The sequence below is a fragment of the Budorcas taxicolor genome, chromosome 2 (genome assembly GCF_023091745.1).
Source record: "Budorcas taxicolor isolate Tak-1 chromosome 2, Takin1.1, whole genome shotgun sequence".
Taxonomy (NCBI): domain Eukaryota; kingdom Metazoa; phylum Chordata; class Mammalia; order Artiodactyla; family Bovidae; genus Budorcas; species Budorcas taxicolor.
The window spans coordinates 108941515-108969178 of record NC_068911.1 but is presented as its reverse complement, the minus strand read 5'-3'; the positions used below and the strand labels follow the sequence as shown (position 1 = coordinate 108969178).

At 39.9% G+C, this 27664-nt stretch overlaps 1 protein-coding gene across 1 annotated transcript in view; it reads right to left on the bottom strand.

Moving 5' to 3' along the window:
• Positions 1-27664, bottom strand: part of NCKAP5 (NCK associated protein 5) — a 906569-nt gene that overhangs the window by 137067 nt on the left and 741838 nt on the right. Inside the window, exons 7-9 of the mRNA XM_052635984.1 lie at positions 19866-19934; positions 9568-9606; positions 1310-1426 (exon numbers count right to left, since the gene is read on the bottom strand). Coding sequence (XP_052491944.1) covers positions 1310-1426; positions 9568-9606; positions 19866-19934 — 225 coding nt within the window. The remainder of the gene's footprint in view (positions 1-1309; positions 1427-9567; positions 9607-19865; positions 19935-27664) is intronic.

The following is a 27664-nucleotide window of genomic DNA, read 5'->3' as shown; positions in this document are numbered from 1 at the left end:
CTTTCTAGATGACAGAAATGTTCTATATAAACACTATCTAATATGGTAGCTGCTGGTCATGTGTGGGTTTTCAATACTTGCAATCTGATGAGCTTGACATAGAAACTTCATTTAAAATTTCAATAGCGCCATGTGGCTAGTGGCTACAGTACCGGACAGGCTGCTGCTAAGTCACTTCAGTCATGTCTGATTCTGTGTGACCCCATCGCCGGCAGCCTACCAGGCTCCCCCGTCTCTAGGCTTCTCCAGGCAAGAACACCAGAGGGGGTTGCCATTTCCTTCTCCAGTGCATGAAAGCGAAAAGCGAAAGTGAAGTGGCTCAGTTGTGTCTGACTCTTAGCGACCCCATGGACTGCAGCCCACCAGGCTCCTCCGTCCGTGGGATTTTCCAGGCAAGAGCACTGGAGTGGGGTGCCGTCGCCTTCTCCGACTGGACAGGCTAGTCTAGAGCATATCTCTTTCTTCTTCCCTTTAGCCAATTAGATCAGGCAGCTGGGGTTTATCCTTCACACACCGTACACTGCCCCTGTGAAACCCCACATACTCTATGCCAGCTTGGTCTCAAAAGGGCTCTGAGCAAGGCTCATTGGAGCTTGTTTGAGCAAATATGCACATTAAGAGGATTTTTTTAAAAATAGGCAATGGCAAATATCAGCTTTCTAGACCCCTCTGCCAATCCACGTGTCTTCCTGCACTCAGATATATTTTCTAGCGCTTTCTCAGGGACAGCTTCAAAATGATTCAAATGGTCTGACTTTCCATGACTTTGCCTGTTATAAAAGCAACTGAAAGAGTTCAGTGAGAACACCTAGACAAAGAGAACCTGTAAAATACTGAGGCAGAGTGGAGGAAGTCTTAGCTTGTGAGGAGGCAGGCTGCATAGAGAGAGATATGGAAGCACAACAAACCTTAGCTGTTTTTTTTCTTTTTATTACAGAGTGTTCGAAATAAAGAAATGCTCTTTGGCCATTACATAAAACTCTGCCTTGCTCATCATGGAGTGCAAACGTACTAATACTGGTTCCCAAAGCCATCAATTATTTTCTGACTCCATTTCCCAGTTTCATTGAGTTAACCAGATGATACTCTGATTGTTTCCTTTTACCTGTTTATTGTTTGTTGATGCATTTCTTTACGAGTCAGAAATTTAAGAGATGTTCAATTTTAATGACACCCCTTGAGAGGTGAGAAAATGGATGTTCTGAGGCAGTATGTCTTGCCCATGAAGACAGTGGTAACTTTTGAACTTAAGTCACTTCTTGTCAATAGCATTTTAGTAGTGAAGACTGTTTTCCACAAAAACACATACCTGGAGGAGATCAGAAGTTGGTCTGACTCGCTGTTGGAAAAGGATGCTTAGCGTTCGATTCTGTTGTTCCAAATCAAACACTCTTGTTTTCAACTTTACACATTCCTCCCTGAGATCCTGCAAAAAACACATTGAAAGGAAAAAATAAAGTCTATAATTGAAAGATAGCTTTGCATATTATAACCATATTTCATCTGCTATTTCAGATGCATTAGTAAAAAATAGTATTTTTAGTCTTCAAACCCCCAGAAATAAATCACACATAATATTTTCTTCTACAGCCCACTGTCTGATAGAATTATTATGTTCAGGAAAGCCAATATTAAAAAAAAAATCAACAACAACAAAACAGCACCTTGAAATCAGAAATGCATTAATCTAGCATGCTATTTTTAAAGATGGTAAATCTCAGCGATATAAAGTGAATTTAAGCTTCCACCTATATATTTGGCCTTTCACGGTCTTCATAAAAGCAATCATCAAGCACAAGCCACAAGGACAGTAATGTTTTTGCAGTGAATAGAGATTTGATGAACTAAAGAAACTATCACTTTTGACGGAGCCCTTCGCTGTCATTTGTGGAAACGAGCTGAAACTCTCAATGCGGTTGCTAATCGAATCAGTGATGCATTTAGATGGAGTGAAGCAACTGTGAAGTAAAGGCTTACAAGGCCGCTTGGAACTTTCCCACCCTCTACATTAGTGGACTTTCATTTCGTTTGGGGGGTGTTCTGGTCTTAGTGCTGGGGAAGAAGTGGAAGAACCGTACCTCGGCATCTCCTTAGAGCAGCTCTTTTGAATAACAGTTAAAACACCATCGAGAACTCTCCTCCAGCTTTCATGAGGGGAGCTGAGAAAACGGAGCTTTAGGATTCTCTGGAACCCCACCAAGGAGCTTCTTTCCAAACAAACTTACAATAAAAAGATACTTGTACTGACTTGTCTACATCCTCTGATGAGGTTCAAGAAAGACCAGGTAGAATAAAGCCCCAAGGCAAGGTTCTTCAAAAGCTGACCCTTTTCTGTATTTCAAACTTTATCTTACACTATTTCATGATTTTTTTAAAATAGGCTTCTGCTCTTACCATGTGAAGAACAAGGGTCTGCTTGTTCTCGAAAGAGCCATGCATTCTGACACCATCCTTCCTGCCTCACCTCCCTCTGGCTTCTCATCCACCTCCTCATTCTTCCAGTCCAAGTCTGGCTCTTTGGGTGACATCCAGCTCAAATTCTGTCTCCTTCCTGATGCTTTAATCTGGCATCCTCCACTTTTATCTGCTCCCTTTTGTGAACTCCAGTAAGCCCTCAATGCTTCTTCTGTGACATTTAGTTAATGTCACATACTGCTTTGTGTTGATTTTCTTTCATGCTTTGGACTTAATGTTGTCAATTAGGTAACATGTTCCTCAAAAAGCATAAGAAGATACAGAAACACCAGCTTGAGCATATTGTCTGACACTTTTCTTTCATCATCTAGTACAGTACCCCACAGAGTAGTGGGAGCTTAGTAAACTTGCGTGATTATGTTGTTAAAGGGGAGGATTATGGTGAATTCTTTTACTCTCTAGTGATGGTGGGATATACTACTAGTTTATCCATCTATATGTTCTGATGTGGGGCAACTACAGGTTGGGCAACTAAGATCTTACTTAAGGCTCTGCAAGCAAGACAAAGTGCCAGTCCACAGCTCTGCTCCCCAGAGTCACAGAGGTTAGTAGGTGTTTGCCATACATAACCATGTGGCAACCTGAGTGTGCAGCTAGAGAGAGATCTATTAGTATCTTCCAAGGCTTTACCTGAGGAGCCTCATCATTTCCAGGCTTATCCAATCCATTGACAGAAGGCAAAGAGACAAGGCACGGTATAATAGCTCAATGCACAGCTTATACTATACTCCCCTTTTTAGGTAAGTAGGAAGCCTATGCTTAGGATGTTTTCAACTGATTGCTGCCTCTAATGAAGAGCGGAGCAAAGGAATGTCATGTCAGAGCAAGGCACCCAGGTACAAGCTCTAGGAAGGCAGTGGCTGTAAGTTAGGGGCAGTGGGTGTGTGCACACGTAAACATGCATGCCACTTGGCAGAGGCTCTTTTGGAGGCCTAGGCACTGCTCAAATTAAAAGGCTAGATTTGTTGTCTTTATTTAGAATTCAACCTCTGTGTTTCACTTATGCTAATTTTTGCTCTTAGCATGTATATAACACTCCCTGCTCCCAAACACTAATTGTTTTCACTACTGCTAATTAAGCAATTAATAAAACTTGACTGTGAGGTAAATAAATATTAATAGTACCTATTGGGTGGGAAAACACAATCATTCTTTCTCACTTGCAGGGGGAGGGGTAGAGACAGAAGCATATGAGTGTGGATTTGCAAGGAGAAATGAGACTTGTAAGGAATACCAGCAACTGTTTTTAGCAGCAAAACTGAAAATAACTTGAAAAGATCTCTTCAGATGAGTTTTTAAAAAAAAAAGAAGGGAAAAAAATCAATATATTCTATAACGAGTTTCTGTACCAGTGCCCAAATTTCCATGGCCATTACTATTACTTAAGGCAGTAAAAGTTCATTAGCAGAAACACAATTTATTGACCTTGAGAACCATTTATCACTCCTGGCTTATCTAGATCAGTACACAGAAGAGGGGAAAACAAAGGGCTTTAGGAATGTGATGCAGGTCTTATCATCACTGACCAATAGACATGAGCTGCAGAGCAAATTTGTAGACATTAAAGAATATTCTGTGTTGTTCTAACATTCTTCCTTTCTTCACTCAAGCTGTGGATGGTAAATGATGCCAGACAGCTCTCACCCCAAGAAAGTGTAATCAAAACCATGTGTGTACCCATGTGCATACACATAAGTCAACCAGACTGGAAAGATGGAAAGAGAGAAAAACAACAATTTTTCTGACTACTACAGTGAGACCTGAGCAGAGAGTGTCAGCTGACTGTCTTTTCTTCCTCTGGGCTCACAATGAGAACCCACTGACATAAAGGCACATAGGACATTTTGAGGCTGGGTAAAAGGACCATTAATGCTGACTCTGTCAGTTACAGAGACGGAAACTACACTATGCCTCCCAGGAAAGGCGTTAGAAACTAAAGAATTTTTCTGTTTAGATGCCAGCCTCTGAGATCATGGCTCCCTATAAGGGCTGGACCATCTGCCCTCACGCACAACCCTTCTTTTTCTCTGACTCCCTTGTACCTCTCAGGTCTCAAGAGGAGGACCTCACTAAAAATAAAATATAGGGTTGTGTCTTTTGAAGCAAAAAAAAGGGAATATGTTGTATAATTGTTATCAAGAAGTAAACAATGCCAAAGATTTGACTACATTTCGTCTCATGTAAGCAAGTACAGTGGTCTTCGGGTTCAAGGAAATAGCCGGTTTTATTCGTAATCTGCATGCCACTCTCAACTGAAAACAAAGTAAGACATTACAGCTGGATGTGTGGGGAAAATATACTGAGCAATGTGGTATACTGGTCTAAAAGGGTCCTGTGTATCTTAATGATCCCAAGCCACAACTGCCCGGGAGGATCCACACACGGCACTCCTAACAAGTTTCCCCTGTGCTTAGGGCTGAACGAGATTCTGGATTCGCTGCTATGGAGTAGCTGTGGAGTATGGTCACTTTATGCACTTAGAGCAAAACCATTATCAGCTCCAGGCTAAAGGAAAGTTAGGAAAATGCTGGTTGCTTAGAAGCTTGATGTATACTGATATTACTATTAGATTATTGTTCAAAACTATTGAAAGTTGATTTTATCATGTAAAATGCTATTATACTGGTATAACTATTTCAGAGGTAGTATGTACTATGGGAGTACACTGGATTGAGACTTAAGGGGACTGGACTCTGGTCCTTATTACCCACACAATCTTGAGGAAGTTTCTTACTCTGATTATGCCTCAAGTTTCCTCATCTGTAAACGGAGTTACTGCACAAAATCAGGCTTTCAAAACAAGGGATGCCTCAGCTGCTTCATGACATGGCTTGTCAAGGGCCACCACCTCAATCCTTTGCTGAGGCTTACTGGTACCACCACATCCACCAGCCTCTCCTTGTCACAATCCTTTTCACTGTCTGTCACTCATATCCCTATCTCTTCTAAGAATGCTAATACTTCAGTTAAAAAAAAAAAAAAAAGCCATTGCTGGAAAAGATTGTTCACATCTCAGACCAACCAAGGACCTCAACATCAAACACTTAAAACAGTGAGACAGGTAACATAATTGTATCACTGAATCAGGTCAGTTCTAATCAATGGGGAGTGCTGAGTCTTGTGGCAAACTGAATACTGGAAGCCTTCATCCAAAAGGCATTCGGATTAAAACATTTTTAATCTGAGTGATGGCTAAACAGTTTATGCAATTACAGTAAATTGAGCCTATTATCAAAGCTAGTTGACAAGCTCAAGATTAAATGTTCACTAAGGTCCCTGGCAGTTGGGAAATTCTATCATCCAAAAATAAGACTGATTCTAAGAAAGCTTGATTTGGAAACAGCTCCAAATTTACAGTCATTTTTGACTCCATGCAAGTCAGATCCTGGATGTCCTTGCTAGCAAGGGCTGGCAAGGCTTCCAAAAGTTTTCAGAAATCCACCTGTGACATTGCCCCTTTATTTCTTCCAATCGTATGTGACTAATGATTGGATTTCAACCCATCTGTTGAATTTCACAGTGTTTCCCTGCTTGCTGAACTACAGTGGGGAAAACATTAAGTGACTGAAGGGATTGTGGAGGCTGAATGGTGCAAAGGATAAGGGCATGGAGTATGAATGCAATAACCCCAGGTTAACATGTGGGCTTTGCCACTTGTAGCAACTGGAACCATGGGGAAATTATCTTCATCGTCCTACTCACAAGACTGTGGTGAAAACCAAATTATTTTGTGCATTTAAAGTGCTAGACGTGGTGTCTGATTCCTTGTAAGAGTGCAGTAAATATAAACAGACTCTAAGGAAACCAGATCCTACACACACCATTGCTAGAAAAGTACACCCAGATGGCCCAACTGCTCTTTCTACAAGGGAAATACATAGGAGTTGGGAGTTCTTTTAGTTTAAAGCTACAAAATTGTGTTCTGCTTCTATCTGGATGGCTGTGTTGCTCGATTTCACCATATAAGAGCCTTAATTCTTGTTGGAAAATTTAAAAAATACCATGAATATTTGGTTATTTTAAAGAACTTGAAGATAAGACCAAGGTTGTTGATATACTGTAAAATAACTAGAGGGGAAAATGCCTTTCTTCCAATTTTGTGTTAGTGGCAAAAAAAAAAAAAAAAAATTAAAAAAGAACATAGAAGAGTTAAATTTTCAGTGTGTGTCATTGTCTTAATGAAGACAGAACATATTTCAGACAAAAATGTGAATTTGGCTCAGATTACTGATTGCACTTACAGGCTTGTACCTATGATTTGGAGGCATAATTGGAACTGAGCTGTGTTAAATATTGTCACTTTAATGTTATTGATCTAAAGGAGGAACAGTCAGCTCTCTTAAGAGAACCTGTAGATTTTTGAGATAAACTGAATTACTTTACTAGGACATGATATGTATCAATACATTTAACAGAAACTGCTAATTTATAGAAATAATTTTTTTTTCCTCTCAGTACTTAGAAAGGAAATATACTCTGCATACTCTGTGACGTCAAGATACGTATCAGGGCCAATTCACTGTATGTCAGCAAAATACTTTTTCGGTTGCTGAGGGAGGAACAGAAGTCATGGGAGATTTGCCTTTGTGTCCCAATAAATGACATGTTCCATAACTGTATGCTTATGACTATAATTTCTCCTCAAGGATGTGTGTGTGTGTGTGTGTGTGTGTGTGTGTGACTTAGATAGTTCACTCAGGATTTCTGTTTTTCACCCTGTATCAGCTACATCACTCCTTAGAATTAGGCTTCTCATCTGCTTTTGGCGTACATCTTATTTCCCATATTGTGCTTTTCATTAAGAGATTTTAGTCTTTCTGTAGCCATTTTACAGTTTCTATAAAAACTGGGAGGCGCACGTTTCTGCAGAACGTGATTCTTTTGCAATCTCTGAAAGCTCTGGCATCTTTTCCTGCTCACATTGTCCCTGAGGTATGCTATCTCACAGTAGCACATCTTTTTGAGTCTTCCTGCTTAACTGTACCAAGGTAGATTTATCTGTTTACTAGTTATTACTTGAATTTGTATAGCTACGTTTTTGTGGCTGACCTGAAAGGTCCCATTTTCCTATATATTGTGCCAGATGGTTTTCTTGCCTCTTTTCTGAAGCACCATTAAAAAAGACAGGCATGAGAAGTCTTTCAACAGTTACACACTGAGCTGCAACAGTGCTCCCTGGCATTCCCTACATCTGTAATTAAATGAGGAGAAACAGGAGGAAAAGCAACTGAGAAATTAAAGCCTTTGAAAGAGAAAAAGTATTCAAATATGTTGTGACAGAAATCATGATCTGCCCTTCAATGTATGTTTCTTCCCTTCTACAGTCAGGTGACAATCACTTTTCAACTGGGCACATAGCCAGAAGAAAGACTCCATCACTGGCTTCCTTAGGTGTGGTTGTGTAATTAAGGTTTGTAAACAGGGAAGTATGTAAACTTTTAGAAGTCTCTCTTAAAAGATAGCTGCTGTGTGTGTTTTACCCTCTTCCTTTTCTTTGGCTTTCATTTCCTCCTGATGGCTAAAATATTAATGTGATGACTGGAGGTAGAGCAGCCATTTTGGACCATGAGGTAACTGTGGAAATGGAGGCCACATCCCACAGAATAACAAGATAGAAACCATGATGCCAGTGACCCTATGAACTTTATGGAGCAAAGCCATCATGCTGGCTATGTACTTCCCACCTGCAGATTTAGATCTGAGAAGTAAGTAACTGATCTGATTTCATGTTACCTGATTTAAGCCACCATTATTTTGGATTTTTGTTATTCACAATTGAATCTACCTCTAACCTAATAAGTATGCTCAAATCTCTCTCTTCATGTAATGTTAATGTAAAATCTGAACTAGTTAAAATCATCTGTATCAGGAAGCATGATATTTTGATAGAAGTAGTCGGGGGAGAAAGTCTAGCAAAACTGTTATCACAATGCCCTTACAGCATGCATTTAAAATAATTATTTAAGTACATTCATGAGAAGTAGCCAACCCCTCAAATTGTTTTCAATTAAAAAAATTTAAATGCCATAAGTGATTTTGCTCTCCTAAGCCACATCTGCCTGAACAAGTCACATGTTCCCACATTTTCTTTTAAGAGGATATCTCTATCTCACAGAGCAGTAACTCAGAATAAACAAAATCAGAAGGAACTAGAATTCAGCCTCTCAGATAGATCATGGAAAGAGATGCAAAATGTTCAATACAATTCACCAAACTAGCTAAGTTTGGGCAAACTACCTGCATTTACCCATTCTGCCCCAATAACATGATCTAAAGGCAGAATAAGATGACAACAAAGGAGAAGGTATAAAAATTTCATGCTCAGAGACTAACATTTGTTTTCCCCTAACTTTATTGAGGAGAAATTCACATATATAATTGTATATACTGAAAGTGTAAGATGTGATAATTTGATATACATTACATGGTAGAATGATTACCAAGAGCAAAATAATTAACACATCCATCATTACACATAGTTAACTCTGTTAAACAAAAAATTGTGGAGAGAAGGCTTTCAATCTACTCTCAGCAACTTTCAAGTATATAGTACCACCGTTTGCTTTATCTTTACCACAGAGCTGTTCCTGTGAGAATAGCTCTTCCTTTTCATAGAGTGACCACAGCAATTCTGGGAGGTGGACACTGCTATCTCTATTTTACAGAAGAGGAATCAAGGTCCAGAGAAGTTAAATAACCTTCCTAACCTCAGAGATCTCTTGCTGAATTTTAGGCCTCTGTTAATGCTGTCTATCAGAGGCTATTCATTTTATAGGGGCCAGAGGAATCCATCAACTTATTTAACGTTTACATTTACTAAATAAAAATGATAGGTTTGCTACTCATCTAGGTAGGCCCATGGAAATCTTTCATCTTCAAAAAGCTTTCTATTACTTTCCCAAGAGTTTAAATTTTATGAATCTATTGGTCATTGATGTTCATATGCCATCTAAAATGCATACAGTTTTAACCTAACTGAATAAATGGAAAAGTATTGCAGCTATCAATCATAGTTTCCTTTAGTTTGACAATGTGAGTTCCAATCTATTCACGTAAGTACTATGAAAATAATAAAACCAGAAAGTGACTTACCTTTTGAGTGAGCAGGGCTTGCACAACCTGGTTCGCTACCTTTAAAAAATAAAGAAAAGAGTTGCTGATTATAATAATGAGACCCTATATGCACAGACTCTAATTTACCAATAAGTTTCCCAAAGCTAATGAGCTCCTCATCTGGCTCTTTCCTCTACTTCTAGAGGATTTGATTCTTTTCATAATAAGCCTATCCTTCTAGGTAATATTTTGCATTTTCCAAAGGTGACCTTGTTGCTAATTAAGACGGTTAGGCTGGAAAGATCATTCATATCTTGACTCTCACATTTCCATATTTGGAAAAATAATATCCTTTCATATGTAAAGTACTTTAAGAAGGCTAAAAAATGATATAGTGCAAAACATGATCCTAATTATCTGTACACAGTTTTACACTGCTGATTTACAATGCCCTTTGCCTCTCCTTCCCATTCTTTTGCTGTGTGACTATCTCATTGCCTGAAATTACTTGCAATAGAGGTAGGTGGAAAGTGCAGAACAGGGGCAACTCCTTCACTCCTATATATGCTCCGCTTTCTTCCTCCACATCTTCATTTATATTATCCTCTGTCGTTACTACCTGTAAGAGAGTCTGATAGTTGCCTACTTTATTCTTTATTTTCCCCTTCGTCCCGTGATTTTTTTTGCCTGGATACATATAAATGCATTTTCCAACCTCCCTTGTCTCTGTGTGACAAAATTCTGGCCCAATGAGTTCCAGGCAGTCCATTTTCTTGGACTGATGGATAGGCAGTCTCCTTAAAAAAGAGGGCTCATCCTTATTCTTTATTTTCCTAGCTGGGATATGAAAGTGATGGCTGGAGCTTCGGCAGCCATCTTGAAAATGAAAGTCACATTTGGGTGCAGAAAAATAGAGTGAGCCTTGTCCTGATGATGTATGGAGCTGCACTTTCTATTTCTGAACTTGCATATGAGATAGAAATAAAATATCCACTGTTATTTTAGTTTCTTCTAATACACAACTAAATAAAATTGTCACTTATTACTAGAACTCTAATTTTCTTCAGGTATCAGACAGTTTGGGACAGTAAGAAAAGCTGGAGCCCTCTAGGCCCTAGGAGGTGAATGGTGAATTGGCGTTGGTAATTTCATTCCCTTTCAGTGACTGGCTTAGGAGTGGGCATGCGACACAATTCCAGTTAAAGGCCATGTGAAAAATCAGTAACACATCCCTCATATTTCAAGGATCTGGCATTTTCTCCGAAAACTATTCATCTTTCTACATGTAAGATTTCTTTTTCTAAGCTTTCTCTTTCTAAGATTTCTTTTTCACCTGCAGATTTCAAAAACACTTCACAGAGAGTCACTTATTAAACTTCACCACAATCTTAAAGTCATATACCAATATGGCTACTATTGATAAAATTATGGTAGATAGATGAATTATATGGAATGTTTTAGTCAGTACATACACATACGGTAAACATTTAGTGTGATAATTGAAACTGACAACATTAAAGACCAAGTCAGGCCATTTAAATATCCTAAATATTTCTGTTCATTCATTTCTTCCTTCACTTATCCAATATAAATTTGCAGAGTATCTAGGATTGGGATGTGTTTCTTGGTTTCAAAAGGAACATAGCTGGTTAGAGATAGGCAAGAACACAGTTATAAGGGTGATAAGCTTGTAATCATCTTGCTAAGTCTCACATTCAACCAAAGACTAAAGACCATACTTTTATCTTCTCTTTCTCTTGATAACAAATTAAATTCTTGTTGATACTAAATTGTGTATGTTCATTTCTCTTTTTAGTATACTGGAATAGATTATGATAAAAACGTTTTCATGGAATTTGCTTCTTGACTCAATATTGACAAAACAGCATATCCTTAATGACAGCTGGCTACCAGTAGCCTCGCTGAAAATTATAATAGAGGCTGCCATCTATTTGTGGTTAGCAGACATTCACACTACAAGTAGTAAATGACTAAAATCAGATTACCTGTACAATTGATATGTACAAGAGGGAATTTTTTTCCTATCCGAACCCTTTTCAAATTTACATTGCTGACATTAAGTTTAAAAGAAAGGCTTTTTACTGAAACTAACTATAGTTTTGAAGAAAAAGTATTATGAGGTATTTCTTTTAGTCCAGTCTAAGTTAAAGAAGATATCTAAGAATTACTGTAGACTAAAATAAGTCATTTTCTGTAACTTGTGATATTTCTTTTTCTTTTATCACTTTATTTATACATGATCACAATGGTGATAAATGTTTCTCAGCCCACACAAATTGACCAATAGCATAATCTTGAAAATCTTTCAGTTTTTAAACGTTCATTCAAATTCATGAGAATTTAAAGTCAAACTACATACCATCTATTTTATTCTTGCAAATTAAAAAAAAAAAAAACAGAAGAACTATTCATGCTGCTTAAGTCAGAAGCAATGTACCAAACTTAATTTATACCATAAATAATTTAATTCTTTTGTATAGCAACCTTTGGATTTGATTTACATTCTCATAAAACTGCCTAATATCAATATTTTCTTTTCTTCCTCAGAACTGGCCCCTCACTTAAACCAGTCTGTGGAATGGTGGTCACATAAAAGAGCTCTCTGCATGATTTAACAGGAGTCATAAACGAGTATCTTATCTGTAAAAGCCTGCAGGAATAAATATGTTATATCTTTGCAATCCAAGCATGTTTGCCCTATAGGCTTACAGACTCTATTTCTGATACAGTTACTTTTGGCATGTATTTTGGACAATTGTTTGCTCTACCCGAAAATTGAACAAAGATACACAAATGCATTATTTCTTTACCTACTGACATGGGGTTCTATTACCCGGAAGGGCTCACAGGTTCTCTGCAGAAAAGCAGGCAAGTGATACAAATGCTTTCCTCGGTACTGTCTATAAGGATAGTTTATTGGGTTTTGTTACGACTTTTAACAGCTAGGCTTCCCAGATGCATAAACAGAACAATTGATCGGAGTTTGTATCTGCAACCTCTAACAGTCTCACAAGATGATCCCTGGAAATGGGCCCCTGCCTTCATCATAGCATCCTGCCCTCAGCACTAGGGTTTTAAATAATCACACCCTGGCAGGCCCAGCTAATGAGAACAGATACCTTCCAGTGTCAGCTGACAACCTTCCTCTCCAAAAAAAGAAAAAAAAAAAAAAAAAAAATGAGCAGCTGGGCTGGGTCACAGGAACTTGAGACACAATGAGCAAGCTGATGGTCCTTAAGCCTCTGGCTTGTTTGACAATTTCCCTTAGGCTGTTTGTGGAAAGCTCCCCCTTTGTATCTAGGAGAGGAACAGGGATGGGTGGGCACTGTGGTACATCTCTTCTTTCCTCTCCATAAGAATTCTCTCAGACAAGCCAGCTCCTCTGATCCCCAGGTGTAGAGGGATCTCAAAGTGGGTGGGCAGAGGGAGGAGAATAGGGGATGCAGATTTGTCTGTTATTTTATTGCACAACAGCCCCTGAGGCTGAATGAGAAGCCATATCTGGGAGTTCATTCCAGAGGGAGCCAATTCTCACCACATCCAGAAAACAATTGGAGATGGGGTCGAAGGTGGGCGAGTGAGGAACTCAGTGGACACCATGCTTAAAGTCTTGTCCTCAAGCCTGGTTGTCCTGCTTTCATCCTTTTACATGCTTTACATGCAAAGCCACTGCCATGTCAGCCAGGTAATTAAAAAACTGGTCACAAAAGCACACGTTTTAGAAATTGTGCTTTGGAGAAGTTTTCTCTACTTTTGACCTTGGTTTATTGTAGGAAGACAGCTGGGGGCAAGTACAAGGAGCACTGGTGGCAGAATCACAAGAAAAACCCGGGTTCCGATATTGTCCTGTGTTGACCGATCACTGATATGCACAGGGGTGGGAGAGCAACCTGATTTTTCTCATCCGTAATGCAGGGGAACCATCGGCCTCTGAAGTTGTTGTGAAAAAAGTATGAGATGACAGACATCATCAGAAAAACCACCTCGGACAGTACCTGATGAAAAATACCTGACAAAAATGTTAAATCTGAATCTGGTCACTCAAACTTCAGGAAGTAAAACACATTTTCAGGTAAGCATTTAAGGAAGGATGGTTTGAGAAGAAGCCCTTTCATTTATAAAGGGATGAAGTCTTGTGTGTGTCTATTTGTGTGTAAAATACATGTATAAATAAAAACCACTAAGCATCTACGTTATTTATTTACTCTGTAAAAAGAAACCCTGTAAGATCCTGGGATTGGGAGAAATTCATCTAAATATTATGCGGAATTCCAGCAAAAACTAATTTGGAAATTAATTTGCTGCTCATAATCTCCATTCGTTCATTTAGTTATTCAATAAATATGCATTGAGTGACCTAGTCTGGGCCAAGGATTGTGCTGAATATTGGAGAAATATTGTTAATGAGAATAAAGTACTGCTACTGGTGGTTAGAGTCTAGAGCAGGCACAAGAAGTGGGTTATCTGTTGATTTAAAGATCCGTTCATGAAACAGCCATGAAATGGAGATTGGAAGCATGTGCGGGCCATGAGCAACACCATGTTCCATCCACATTTGTCAAGACATTTATTTTAAAGATGACTTAGGTCCCAGATGTGGTAGATGATTCAGCAATCCAGTCTTGGCATATCCCATAGGAATAAGAAAGAAAAGTAAAAACTGTTCTCAACCTACTTCTGCCTTTAGTTAGTCTTGCTTTAAAAAAGAAATTCTGATGCCTTTTTTTTTCTCCTTTTTTTCTGAACTACACCCAGAGGTCTGGTTTTCCCTGTCCTTGTGCTCTGAAGTGTAGAGTGTGGAAAAGTCCAAGAAGAACTCAAACACTCTGGTAGCCTGGCTGACTGAGAACTCTAGTCTAACTCTAACGGCCTGATGGGGAGGCAGGTTCTCCAACTTCTGTGTTCAGTGGCTTCACCTGGGAAATTTCTTCAAATTACCAGTTCTCTCACCCCTCATTTTGTTTAAGAGTAGCTAAGTGAAGTCTAAGAATCAAATTTTTAACAATTGAGACACCTCGTGGTGATGCGGAAGGGGTCTGGAGAAACAATTTGAGAAACACTGGGCCAGGGTTTATTTTTTGCTCAGACACTGTTAGGAAATTGGAAATAACTTTAAATCTCGGCATGGGTTCACCTGGCTCTTCTATCATCATACTCAGTTCGGTGGAGCTTTCATCTTCTTACAGATGCTTTCTGAAAAGCTCTCTAAAACACACATTCAGAGACATAAGGGTAGTGGTTCTTAATCTTGGCTGAATATTATAAACCCCTGGAGTGCTTTAAAAAATTCTAATACTCAGGCTCTGATCTAGAGCAGAATCAGGTCAGAATCTCTGGGGACAGCCAGCTGTTCTTTCAAAGCTCCGCAGTAAGTCCAATGTGTTGGTAAGAGTGAGAATCACTCACCTTTCTAGATCTGACTTCACCTGCTCCAGCTGTTTCTACTGAAGATGTCCTTTCAGTTTCGCCCTCTTTACCTCCTGCCCACCATTCCTCCTGACCTTTGGTGACTGTGGTATCTGTTCTCCAAGTCCCCAGTGCAGCCCATTTCCTCTGTGAGTTTCCCTTACCTCCTTCCTCAGGGATTAACCATCTCCCTCATTTATCCTGCTGGGCTGGGGACACCCTGAGATCCCAGAGCCTAGGCAAGGTTCATATCTTACAAAGGTTTCGAGGGCACAGCTGAATCTACCCAAATGTAAGACGTTAGTTTGAGGAAGTTGTATGCGTCATTACACTTCTCTACTTGGGAATAAACTGGTCTTAAAGGAACTGGCCAAGATGATACTGACAATAAACACTTCACCGTTTGCCAGTGAACTGTTCAACAGCTGGACACAGAAGCTAGATGCAAACATGAAAACCTCTAGTCCCTTCCCTCACAATCAGGAGTGGTCCTTGGTTTTGCTTTTGTATTGCAAGGTGAGGAGATGAGGGGTTGGGCGGCAGTAGAGGTGATGGTGAAGTGACAAAGTCTGTGCATGTGTTTGTATGTGTGTGTGTGTATGTGTACAGGACTGGAAAAGGTCAGTTTTCATTCCAATCCCAAAGAAAGGCCATGCCAAAGAATGCTCAAACGACTGCACAATTGCACTCATCTCACACGCTAGTAAAGTCATGCTCAAAATTCTGCAAGCCAGGCTTCAGCAATACATGAACCGTGAACTTCCTGATGTTCAAGCTGGTTTTAGAAAAGGCAGAGGAACCAGGGATCAAATTGCCAACATCCACTGGATCATAGAAAAAGCAAGAGAGTTCCAGAAAAACATCGATTTCTGCTTTATTGACTATGCCAAAGCCTTTGATTGTGTGGATCACAATAAACTATGGAAAATTCTGAAAGAGATGGGAATCCAGACCACCTGACCTGCCTCTTGAGAAATCTGTATGCAGGTCAGGAAGCAACAGTTAGAACTGGATATGGAACAACAGACTGGTTCCAAATAGGAAAAGGAGTACGTCAAGGCTGTATATTGTCAGCCTGCTTATTTAACTTCTAGGCAGAGTACGTCATGAGAAACGCTGGACTGGAAGAAACACAAGCTGGAATCAAGATTGCCGAGAGAAATATCAATAACCTCAGATATGCAGATGACACCACCCTTATGGCAGAAAGTGAAGAGGAACTAAAAACCCTCTTGATGAAAGTGAAAGTAGAGAGTGAAAAAGTTGGCTTAAAGCTCAACATTCAGAAAACGAAGATCATGGCATCCGGTCCCATCACTTCATGGGAAATAGATGGGGAAACAGTGGAAACAGTGGCAGACTTTATTTTTTTGGGCTCCAAAATCACTGCAGATGGTGACTGCAGCCATGAAATTAAAAGACGCTTACTCCTTGGAAGAAAAGTTATGACAAACCTAGATAGCATATTGAAAAGCAGAGACATTACTTTGCCGGCTAAGGTCCGTCTACTCAAGGCTATGGTTTTTCCAGTGGTCATGTATGGATGTGAGAGTTGGACTGTGAAGAAGGCTGAGCACCAAAGAATTGATGCTTTTGAACTGTGGTGTTGGAGAAGACTCTTGAGAGTCCCTTGGACTGCAAGGAGATCCACCTAGTCCATTCTGAAGGAGATCAGTCCTGGGATTTCTTTGGAAGGAATGATGCTAAAGCTGAAACTCCAGTACTTCGGCCACCTCATGTGAAGAGTTGACTCATTGGAAAAGACTCTGATGCTGGGAGGGATTGGGGGCAGGAGGAGAAAGGGACGACAGGATGAGATGCCTGGATGGCATCACGGACTCGATGGACATGAATCTGAGTGAACTCCGGGAGTTGGTGATGGACAGGGAGGCCTGGCGTGCTGCCATTCATGGGGTCGCAAAGAGTCGGACATGACTGAGCGACTGAACTGAACTGAACTCTGTGTATCTATGGATGCATGTCTGTTCCTTCTGAATAAACACACCCTTTTATTAGGAAATCAGGGGGAATCTCTGATCCCCAAGTACTTTCTCCAAATCCTCAATATGTTTTCCATTTCTCAGAAAATAACGATCAGTGCAAAAGGGATTGAAGAACACTTCAAATTTACATTTTATCCACCTGTGTATATTTTGTGAAACCCACTAGCAAGGAAATAACTTAACATGAGGCCTTACCTTGTTAGTTTGTTTAATTAGTACCAAAAGCCTGGAAAAGAATTTCCAGTTGGCATTATTACTACATTCAACTACCCCTTTGAGAGTGTTCTCTTGCAATGTATAGAAATAGATTGTCTCCCCTCATGCAATTAGTTACAAAACAACTGGCATGTGTAATCAGGGGCCAGGATTCATGAATACAAAACATTTGTACTTCTCAGAGGTGGTTCTTTGTTACAAATCACCTCTTCGGCAACAGTTAATTTCTGCAATTAAGAAGGGAGAAATTCTCCCTCTGAAAATTCTGTCTTTGGTGGAAACTTTATACTAAATGATTTTGTGGGTGAAAACTTTGGTTTTGCCAGTCACATTCTAATGAAATGTGGGATGCAAGCATAGGGGACATATAGAAAACAGACCCTGAGTTTCCATAAATAAATGCTTGGAGTTTTTTGACTGATGAGGAAGGACGATTTATAGGGAAACTGTGACAAATTAAGTTTATGTGGTGTGATTCACATAAATTTGACTTCTGAATAGGGATTCTCATTGGAAATTCCTGTGCAGGAGGTTAAGGTAGTACTTTGCTGATCAGTACATATGACCCAAGGGCAATATTTGTTCCTTTAAATATCCTTGGATCTATTTGGAATTTCTTGGCCTCAACTTTGATTGGACCAACAGCCTGGGGAATAGAGATGAGAGGGGCTGAAGTGGCCTCACTAGACATGAGTCATCACTCCCCCTTTTATGTCAACTTATTTGAGTGATTCTTTTAACTCTGGACATTGTAACAATTATTCTCAAGTCCTGACAGGGCAGAGGGACTGAAAACACCATTTTGCTTGAGTAAGTAATACATATAGCTGGAAAAGTGTTGGCCACTCAGTAGTGACTGACTCTTAGTGATCCTGTGGACTGTGGCCCACTAGGCTCCTCTGTCTGTGGGATTCTCCAGGCAAGAATACTAGAGTGGATTGCCATGCCCTCCTTCAGGGGATCTTCCCGACTCAGGGATGGAACCTGGGTCTCCTGCAATGCAGGTAGATTCTTTACCATTGGAACCACCAGGAATGCCCCATATGGCTGGAGCTATGAGACAATTAAAACATTAAATAACTAAACAATATTCTAGGGACTGTTTGAAGGTTCTTCAACAAGTGACTGTGAAGCCAAGTGGTGTGTGTTATAAGGATAATGGCTCTTGGTTTGCAGAGTTCAACAGGATCATCTGGAGATCTTGCTGACACACAGATCACAGCCAGGCCCACCTCCACTCCCAGAGTCTCTGATTCTCTATGGCTGAGGCTTAAGAATTTGCATTTCTGGGGCTTCCCTTAGAGTCTGTACCCTGAAACAAGAGAAGCCCTTGTGCTACAACAAGAAAGAAGCCTCAGAGCTGCAGCTAGAGAAAGCCCACATGCTGCAACAAAAACCCAGTACAGCCAAAATAAATTTTAAAACTTAAACTAAATTTTTAAAAAAGAATTTGCATTTCTAACAAGTTCCCAGATGAGGCTGATGTTGCCAGTTCAGGGATCATATTACAAGAACCACTGGTGTAGGGAAATATCAAGCATATGTGGAATTCTGAGAAGAAACACCATTTCTAATTTTGAGGGCGAAGAGAAGTATATGGCAGAGGTGAGTATGCCACAACTGGGCTTTTTAATTGTGTTCTTTGTCATTTACTCCATCACCTTCATGGACGGGCTAGGGAAGGCGTAAGGAAGTTCAAGAGCATTTGTTGGAAAAAGTTTCCTAATTGACAGTGAGGAGGAAAAGATTGAAGATATACTTCCAGTTTCCATTGTTCAAGAAGTGGAACGTGACTGAACATATTTTTCTAATTTTCTTGAAATCTCTGTCAGCTCTATCATAACAACTATTAAACTGAATCTTCTAGAAGGATATGTGCAAGTTTCAGGGTATTGGGCAGATGACTGGCAGAGTCATCCCATTAAATGAATAACTCCAATTACCAGCCAACCCCAGATGAGAGCTGGTCAGGGAGGTCACTGGCAAGTCCTGGCTAGGTGACACAGGAAGGATGGATGGTGCATTCCCTGCCAGGTGTGAGAGGATGACTGAGAAGAGAATGAGGGCCCTGCACACTTTCCAATTTTCCTTCCCCTCTCAGGAATCTGAGACACCTGCCATTTCTGCCTTCACCTCTCCATCATCATCAAATTATATTTCTTAAGTTGGCTCATGCTCATGGTTCTGTCTCCTTCCATTCTGCTCAAATTTTCTTCCTCGCTTCCCTTTGTCTTCTTGGCTTGTTCGCAATCTACTGACTGATATTTTCCGTCTGGCTGCCAACTGTGAACACCGTCCCCACCCACTCTATCAAGGATTTTGCTTTTATTCAGAAATGGCATCCAACTGGAGAGGATGCACGGTGCCCTGAGGCAGCTTTTCTCATTCACAGGCTGGGATCACACTTACTGGACAGGAGGAATTTATCATACAGTGAAGCATCTCACAACCTATGCCCCGAGAATATTAAACAATAACCAAAAGGAATTTGTAGGCGCCTGTATAAGGATATAGGGAGGGAGAGGGAGGGGATGGACTGAGCTTCCTTATCCATACTCCTTGTTTGCAACCTCCCTTTCAAGGACTAAATGCTAATGTTTGTTCGGGACTAGTAATAGACATATATTAAGATCTGACCAAGGAATCCTAAATAGTCCAGCCTCTTATCCAGAACCTCTCTGTTCCCCTTACCTCATCAAGACATCTCTCATACTGTTCCCTTTGATTTTCATTTTCCAAAGCCAATGCTGAATTCTCTGCCTGCAGTAAAGACACAAAAATAATACAAATAAATCAATGAAATGTTGTGTTACGTGACAACTTCTTCAATACAGTTACTAAATATATCTCCTCAGGATCCAAAACAATCTTGTAGAAGAATCGTTGACGAGTTTGCTCTAAGTACTATTATAAATCTCTCAGGGATGACTTCTGTCTTATCTCTCACAAAAAGGTATTAGGGCTTAAAGAAATGCAAAACTTGGTATTCTGAACAGGTAGAAAATCAAATCATGGCCTGATGTGAAAGTGTTCTGTAAAAAAGATTACAATGTTTATTTCATTCTATGAAAATGTTTAATGGAAGAAAGGCCTTAATCTACTTCATTAAGACCTGTCATAGATATATAGCCTGATATTTGTTAAGGTCACATAAGAGAATCTCTGGTAAATTCATGAAAGTATAATTCCAAATGCAGACTAAACATGTTGTTTTCCTGGTTAATCAATGACTTTTGAACATGAGACTACAATGAGAAATTCAAGAACTGAACTATACTTGAGTCCCTCCCCTCTCCCCTTGCCTTCTTAAAAGTACTGCTTTCCTGCTCCTCAGAGCCTTGTAGGTACCTGAATGCTAAATAAGCTACTATAGGATCTTAGGTTGAATATAGTTACTAGGTTACTAGCAAAATAACAACGGAACAAAAACACTCAGTGAAGCATAGAGTGGTGGCAAGAGAACTGCCTTCTGCGTCTGGTGACCTGGGTTCACTCCTGCAACTGCTGACCCTGGGCTGAATCCTAAACTGTGTGAGTTAACCTGTCCCACTGCTGCCATAACCGCTGTCTCAATCCCCTGAGGCAACCTTGCTTCTCTCCCCTTCAGGACAGCCCTCCTTGACATTTAGAAATGGGGATACTGATCTCAAAATCATTTTTTTCAAAACTATGGTATGATTTTTAGGAGGTACTGGTACATAGATCCACATTTTCTATTTAGATTCTTTCCACCAGACTTTAAAAAACTTTTTATTTGGAAGTAATTTCAAACTTGCAGATGATGTTCAAGTATGATGAACTGCCATATACCCTTTCCTCAGATTTACCAATTTTGCCAGATTTTCTGTATTATTTTCTTCTCTTTCAATTTTTTCTTCCTGCAACTCTTTACCCCTAACTACTTCTGTATGAGTTTTCCAATAATGAAGACAGAGTATAGTTTTCAAATCAGGAAATACAGTGTTGATTAACACAGTACACAGTCTCTTCTGTAGTCCTTATTCCATTCATCCATTGTCCCAATAACGTCATTATGGCAAATTTTTTTTCCAACCCAGAATCATATCCAGGATCAGGCACTGCATCTGTTTAGCATTCACCCAAGAGCATGTAATCTGGAAGAGTTGTCTTTCATGATTTCTTCTTTCCATTTTTTTTTTTAAATAGTAACAGACAATTACATTGTGGAATGTCCTTTAATTTAGGTTTCTTTCAAGTTTCCTTCTGCAAACTTGGCAATAATGGAACAGAAATGATACTACAGCCTTCTTAGTGCATCATATCAGGCTCCTATATATCTATCTGTCCCATATTTGGATATGTTAACTTTGTCACTTGGTTAAGCTGGGGTCTACCAAATCTCTCCACTATAAATGTACTATCTTTCTATTTTTAATTAATAAGTAAACTGGGGGTAGGTACTTAGAGACTGAAAACTCCTATTCCACATCAAACTTTTGTCTATTTATTTTAGTAACCATCAATGAATCTTGAATCAATAATTATTTTGGCTGAGAATGATGATTTCTATCATTTTTCTACCTACATTTATGAGTTTGCATGATATTTTAAGAAATTGTTTTTCCTATTTATCAGTATGAATACATGGATGCTTTTATTATTCATAAGTCTGTAAGTATTCACTTTGATGCTCAAATTTTCTCAGCTTTGGGAAGGTGACTCTCTTTAAGCTGTGCCCTTTGACATATTCCCTTCATTTTTAAGACATGTTCTTGCCTTTTTGGCAAATGGAAACGTCCCATATCCATTTTGCTTGTCTATTGTCCCATCCTGAAATCAGCCATTTCTTATAGGAATCCTGCTTATTCTTAGTGGGGCAATGCTATTTGGAAACTAAATTCTGGTTGTTAATGCTTGCCAATTACCACTGAGGAATCCTTGCTTTTAGTTCCTTTCAGTGGAAGGATTTCTTCTTGTTTCTCTTCCTCTTTCTCTCCCTCTCTTCCTAGACACACACACACACACACACACACACACACACACACACACACACACACATTTCCTCCTTGTTCTTCCCTTTTCATACTTGTATCCCCATTTTTTAGAAAGAGAGTATGGGCTGCTGACATCATTATATTAACCCATTTCTTCAATCCCACAGTGTGTGCAAAATAGTCACACTACAAAAAATAATACTTGACATATATACACTGGTGCTGCTGCTGCTGCTGCTAAGTCACTTCAGTCGGGTCCGACTCTGTGCGATGGCACACTCATAGACGGCAGCCCACCAGGCTCTCCCATCCCTGGGATTCTCCAGGCAAGAACACTGGAGTGGGTTGCCATTTCCTTCTCCAATGCATGAAAGTGAAAAATGAAACTGAAGTCGCTCAGTCATGTCCGACTCTTCACGGCCCCATGAACTGCAGACTACCAGGCTCCTCCGCCCATGGGATTTTCCAGGCAAGAGTACTGGAGTGGGGTGCCATTGGCTTCTCCAATATATACACTACTATGTATAAAATAAATAATCAATGAGAACCTACTATATACACAGGAAACTCTACTCAGTGCTGTGTGGTGACCTAAATGGGAAGGAAATACGAAAAAGAGGGGATGTATGTATACATATGACTGATTCTCTGTACTGTACTGCAAGAAACACAACATTTTAAAGCAACTACACTCCAATAAAAATTAATTAAAAAACAGTACCAAGAAAAATTCTTAATTTCTTTTCTCTTTAGAATGCAGAGATATAGTAAAATTCAGTGTCTAAAAGATACTAAAAGATATACCCATCTGGATGCAGAGTTCCAAAGAATAGAAAGGAGAGCTAAGAAAGCCTTCCTAAGTGAAAAATGCGAAGAAATAGAGGAAAACAACAGAATGGGAAAGACCAGAGATCTCTTCAAGAAAATTAGAGCTACGAAGGGAACATTTCATGCAAAGATGGGCATGATAAAGGACAGAAACGGTATGGATCTAGCAGAAGCAGAAGATAATAAGAAGAAGTGGCAAGAATACACAGAAGAACTATACAAGAAAGATCTTCACTACTCAGATAACCACGATGGTATGATCACTCACCTAGAGCCAGACATCCTGGAGTGTGAATTCAAGTGGGTCTTAGGAAGCATCATTATGAACAAAGCTAGTAGAGGTGATGGAATTCCAGTTGACCTATTTCAAATCCTAAAAGATGATGCTGTGAAGTTGCTGCCCTCAATATGCCAGAAAATTTGGAAAACTCAGCAGTGGCCACAGGACTGAAAAAGATCAGTTTTCATTCCAATCCCAAAGAAAGGCAATGCCAAAGAATGTTCAAACTACTGCACAATTGCACCCATCTCACATGACAGCAAAGTAACGCTCAACATTCTCCAAGTCAGGCTTCAACAGTACATGAACTGTCAACTTGCAGGTGTTTTAGCTGGATTTAGAAAAGGCAGAGGAACCAGATATCAAATGCCAACATCCGTTGGATCATTGAAAAAGCAAGAGAATTCCAGAAAAAACATCTACTTCTGCTTTATTGACTATGCCAAAGCCTTAGACTGTATGGATCACAACAAACTGTGGAAAATTCTTAAAGAGAAGGGAATACGAGGCCATCTTACCTGCCTCCTGAGAAATCTGTATGCAGGTCAAGAAGCAACAGTTAGAACTGGACACGGAAAAATGGACTAGTTCCAATTTGGGAAAGAAGTACGTCAAGGCTGTATATTGTCACCCTGCTTATTTAACTTAATATGCAGAGTACATCATGTGAAATGCAGGGCTGGATGAAGCACAAGCTGGAATCAAGATTGCCAAGAGAAATATCAATAAATCCACATATGCAGATGACACCACCCATATGGCAGAAAGTGAAAAAGAACTAAAAAGCCTCTTGATGAAAGTGAAAGAGAAGAGTGAAAAAGTTGGCTTAAAACTCAACATTCAAAAAACAAAGATCATGGCATCCAGTCCCATCACTTCATGGCAAATAGATTTGGAAATAATGGAAACAGTGAGAGACTATTTTCTTGGGCTCCAAAATCACTGCAGCTGGTGACTGCAGCCATGGAATTAAAAGATGCTTGCTCCTTGGAAGAAAAGCTATGACCAAACTAGACAGCATATCAAAAAGCAGAGACATTACTTTTCCAATACAGTTCCATCTAGTCAAAGCTATGACTTTTCCAGTAGTCATGTATGGTTGTGAGAGTTGGACAATAAAGAAAGTTGAGAGCCAAAGGATTGATGCTTTTGAACTGTGGTATTGGAGAAGACTCTTGAGAGTCCCTTGGACTGCAAGGAGATCCAACCAGTCAATCCTAAAGGAAATCACTCCTGAATATTCATTGGAAGGACTGATGTTGAAGCTGAAACTCCAATACTTTGGCCACCTGATGCAAAGAATTAACTCACTGGAAAAAACCTCGATGCTGGGAAAGATTGAAGGCAGGAGGAGAAGGGGATGACAGAGGATGAGATGGTTGGATGGCATCATTGACTCAATGGACATGAGTTTGAGCAAGCTCTGGGAGTTGGTGATGGACAGGGAAGCCTGGTGTACTGCAGTCCATGGGGTCTCAAAGAGTCGGACATGACTGAGCGACTGAATTGAAAAGATACTAGACTGGCTCTTCCCCACCCCTCCCACTTTAGTGTGGTTATGTTCTTAATTTGAAAATGTATTTTTAAATTCAGTTCATTTGATGGCATTCTGATGGCATTCAAATTTAATTTCTCATCTTCTTGTTGCTTTCATATTATTTTTTGAATATGAAAAACATGAACATGATTCCAAAAGTCAAAGTACCTTAAAAGGGAGCAAAGTGTTGCTTCCTTTCCTATCTCTTTGATACCACCCATCCACCTCTTACAGGTCCTCTCATTGCTCCCTCTGTTGCTACCATCTAGCTACAATTCCATGCCTTGCCTCTTCCTATTACACATGCAACAATCAACAGTCCTTGCCTCATTCCTTTTCCCAACTAACTCTCCAGTACATTCTCTGCTTTATCAGAGTCTATCACTTTCACATACTATTCCTCCAGCCTTGCACTATATACCCTTGTTTTAGCCTCTTTACCAGATGATGATGGAGGAGGCTGGTCTATTTCCATAGCATCTTTAAATTTTCCCTCATCTTTTCCCCTTCACATTCACATCTCCAAACAGTACATTTTCTCTTTGCCCTCCTCCCCCTAGAATCACTACCTTGCTGAGATGGTCACCTTAGGTTGTGCACACATTTAAGCCCTGTCCGATAGCCAGTACTGAGATCTGAGCTTGTGGTGTCAGGCTGCCTCATTCTGGGAGTGCTTTCCGTGTACTCTGCGCCACCATCCTGCCCTGGGACACCAGGCTTGCTGCAGGTAGTGCTGTGGGTATTCGGTGTTTATTTTTCTGTGTACAGCAACTGAAGTTCTAGTGTTCCGTTTTCTGGAACACAGAAGGTGTGGGTTCTGCGTGGTTTTATCAGTGCTTTGATGATTTGAATGTTGTTGGGATTTTGGGGGGCAGATGTATGAAAAGTTTTAGACTTATACCCATTTGTTACTTAACAAGCAAAGCCAGTGGTGTGACTGAACTAGGATGGGGCACGAAAGTTGAAGAAAACTGACAGGAAACAGGCTGTTTCAAGGTGCTCTTGCCACTGTCAGATCATCTCGACCTAGTCATCTTTCAAGTCCAAGGATTCGAACCTCTGTTTCTTCTTCAACTTCCAATTCTAATACTTGGCTTTGACCTTTTCCCTCTGCGTTTGAATCCCTGTTTTAGTAATCCTCTCCCAACACTCCTGTCCCTCAGGTGGGATCCTGCCATGGTCTTTCCATTCTCATCATGGACAGACATCTGCCACCCAACCCAAGCCTTCTGCCCTCATGCTGAACATCTGTTTGGATTTTTAAGTACTGGTTATCCCAGATGGTTCCATCATTTCATTCCCCACTCAAAGGAAAAGGAAACGTTTTCCTGACCTAATGTTTCTTCCAGGGTTCGCCCTGCTTCGGCCTGTCACACTGAACCCCTTTGGGCCTGCAGCTGGTGCACACTCTCGGCTGCCTGCCCAGCCCAGAAGAGAGGGCCAATTCCACCCCCTTCTAGTTTACCTGGCAATACCATGTTGTGTAACCTTCAACAAGTCATTGAACCCTCCTGGGGATTACAGTTCTTTAGCAGTTAATGAGTGAAGGGGACAAACTAGCCAATCTACAGCCCTTCCTCAAAGTGACTTCAGGTTCAAATATTTGGATACCAGGAATCACAGAGAAACTGCTAGAATTTCCATGTTACAAGGTCACTGTTTTCTTTGGAGAAATTTAGTTTTCCTGGGCTCTGCTGGTTTTATTTAGTAAAGCAGTAGCACAAAGGATGATAAGGAGAGATAAAGGAGAGAATAGCAACGCCGGCTAGCATTACTTTCACTTGAAAAATCTTGGGAAAAAAATGTGTAAGGAAATAAAATTGAAAACAGAATGTGTATGGGATGTCTAATATTGCTTCTACCCACAATATCACGTTGCAATAACACTCCAATCGATCCATTCAGATAATTACCGTCATTACACCATTTACATTAGTTGCCTCACGTTTACTGCTCTGACAATCTATTGCAGGCAAGGAAATTAAATACCTAAAGGGTGCTGGGGAAGACACAGCAGCCACATTTATGGTTAACGCATTCAGTTACAGAGACCACTTTAATTAATGTAATGCTACATATCCCAGGGGATGATGGAGATATTAACAATTATGCCAATGAAGTTAAAATAATCTTAAACTCATGATTTTCTTTAATCCATTTGTATTTATTAGAAATTCAGCATTAACCTGCTACCAACACAAGACAACAGGGGAAAAAACAGGAAAAGAAAAAAGAAACTTAATTAAATGTGATTTAAAGAGACAGCATCTATTTATATGGCAGAGATAGGAGAGAAGAAGGCAGAGAGAGAAAGAGAAAATGTTGGTGTCACTACTGAGAATTACAGAATGATGACACGGGTTTTGTCACTTTAAACAAGTATGTTATGAAAGCAGTGTTCTCAGAGGATGCCGTTAGAGTGTTCAATTAAATGTAACCGTGGGTTTTAGGGTTCAGCTCTGTCTTGCGCAACGATGATCAAAACCTTGTGCAAGGCTTAGTCCCTGATTTAGAGGATGTCCTGCTCGATGCTGTTTCCCCATGACTCCAAATTACAGGGATCTAAATATGTTTCTGATTTCATCCCTAAAGTCCTAAAATATCTTTATAAAATTGAAGAGCTACATAGAGTAAATCTATATTGTTTTGGTTTACTGAAGAAAATGGGCATGAATTAATATTTGTTTTTTAAAAAAATTTAATTGAAGTATAGTTGATTTACAATGTTGAGTTAATGCATGTTTAATATTAATATTGGAGAAGGAAATGGCAACCCACTCCAGTATTCTTGCCTGGGAAATTCCATGAACAGAGGAGCCTGGTGGGCTATAGTCCCGGGAGTCACAAAGAGTCAGACAGGACTGAGCAACTAACACAGCAATATCAATAT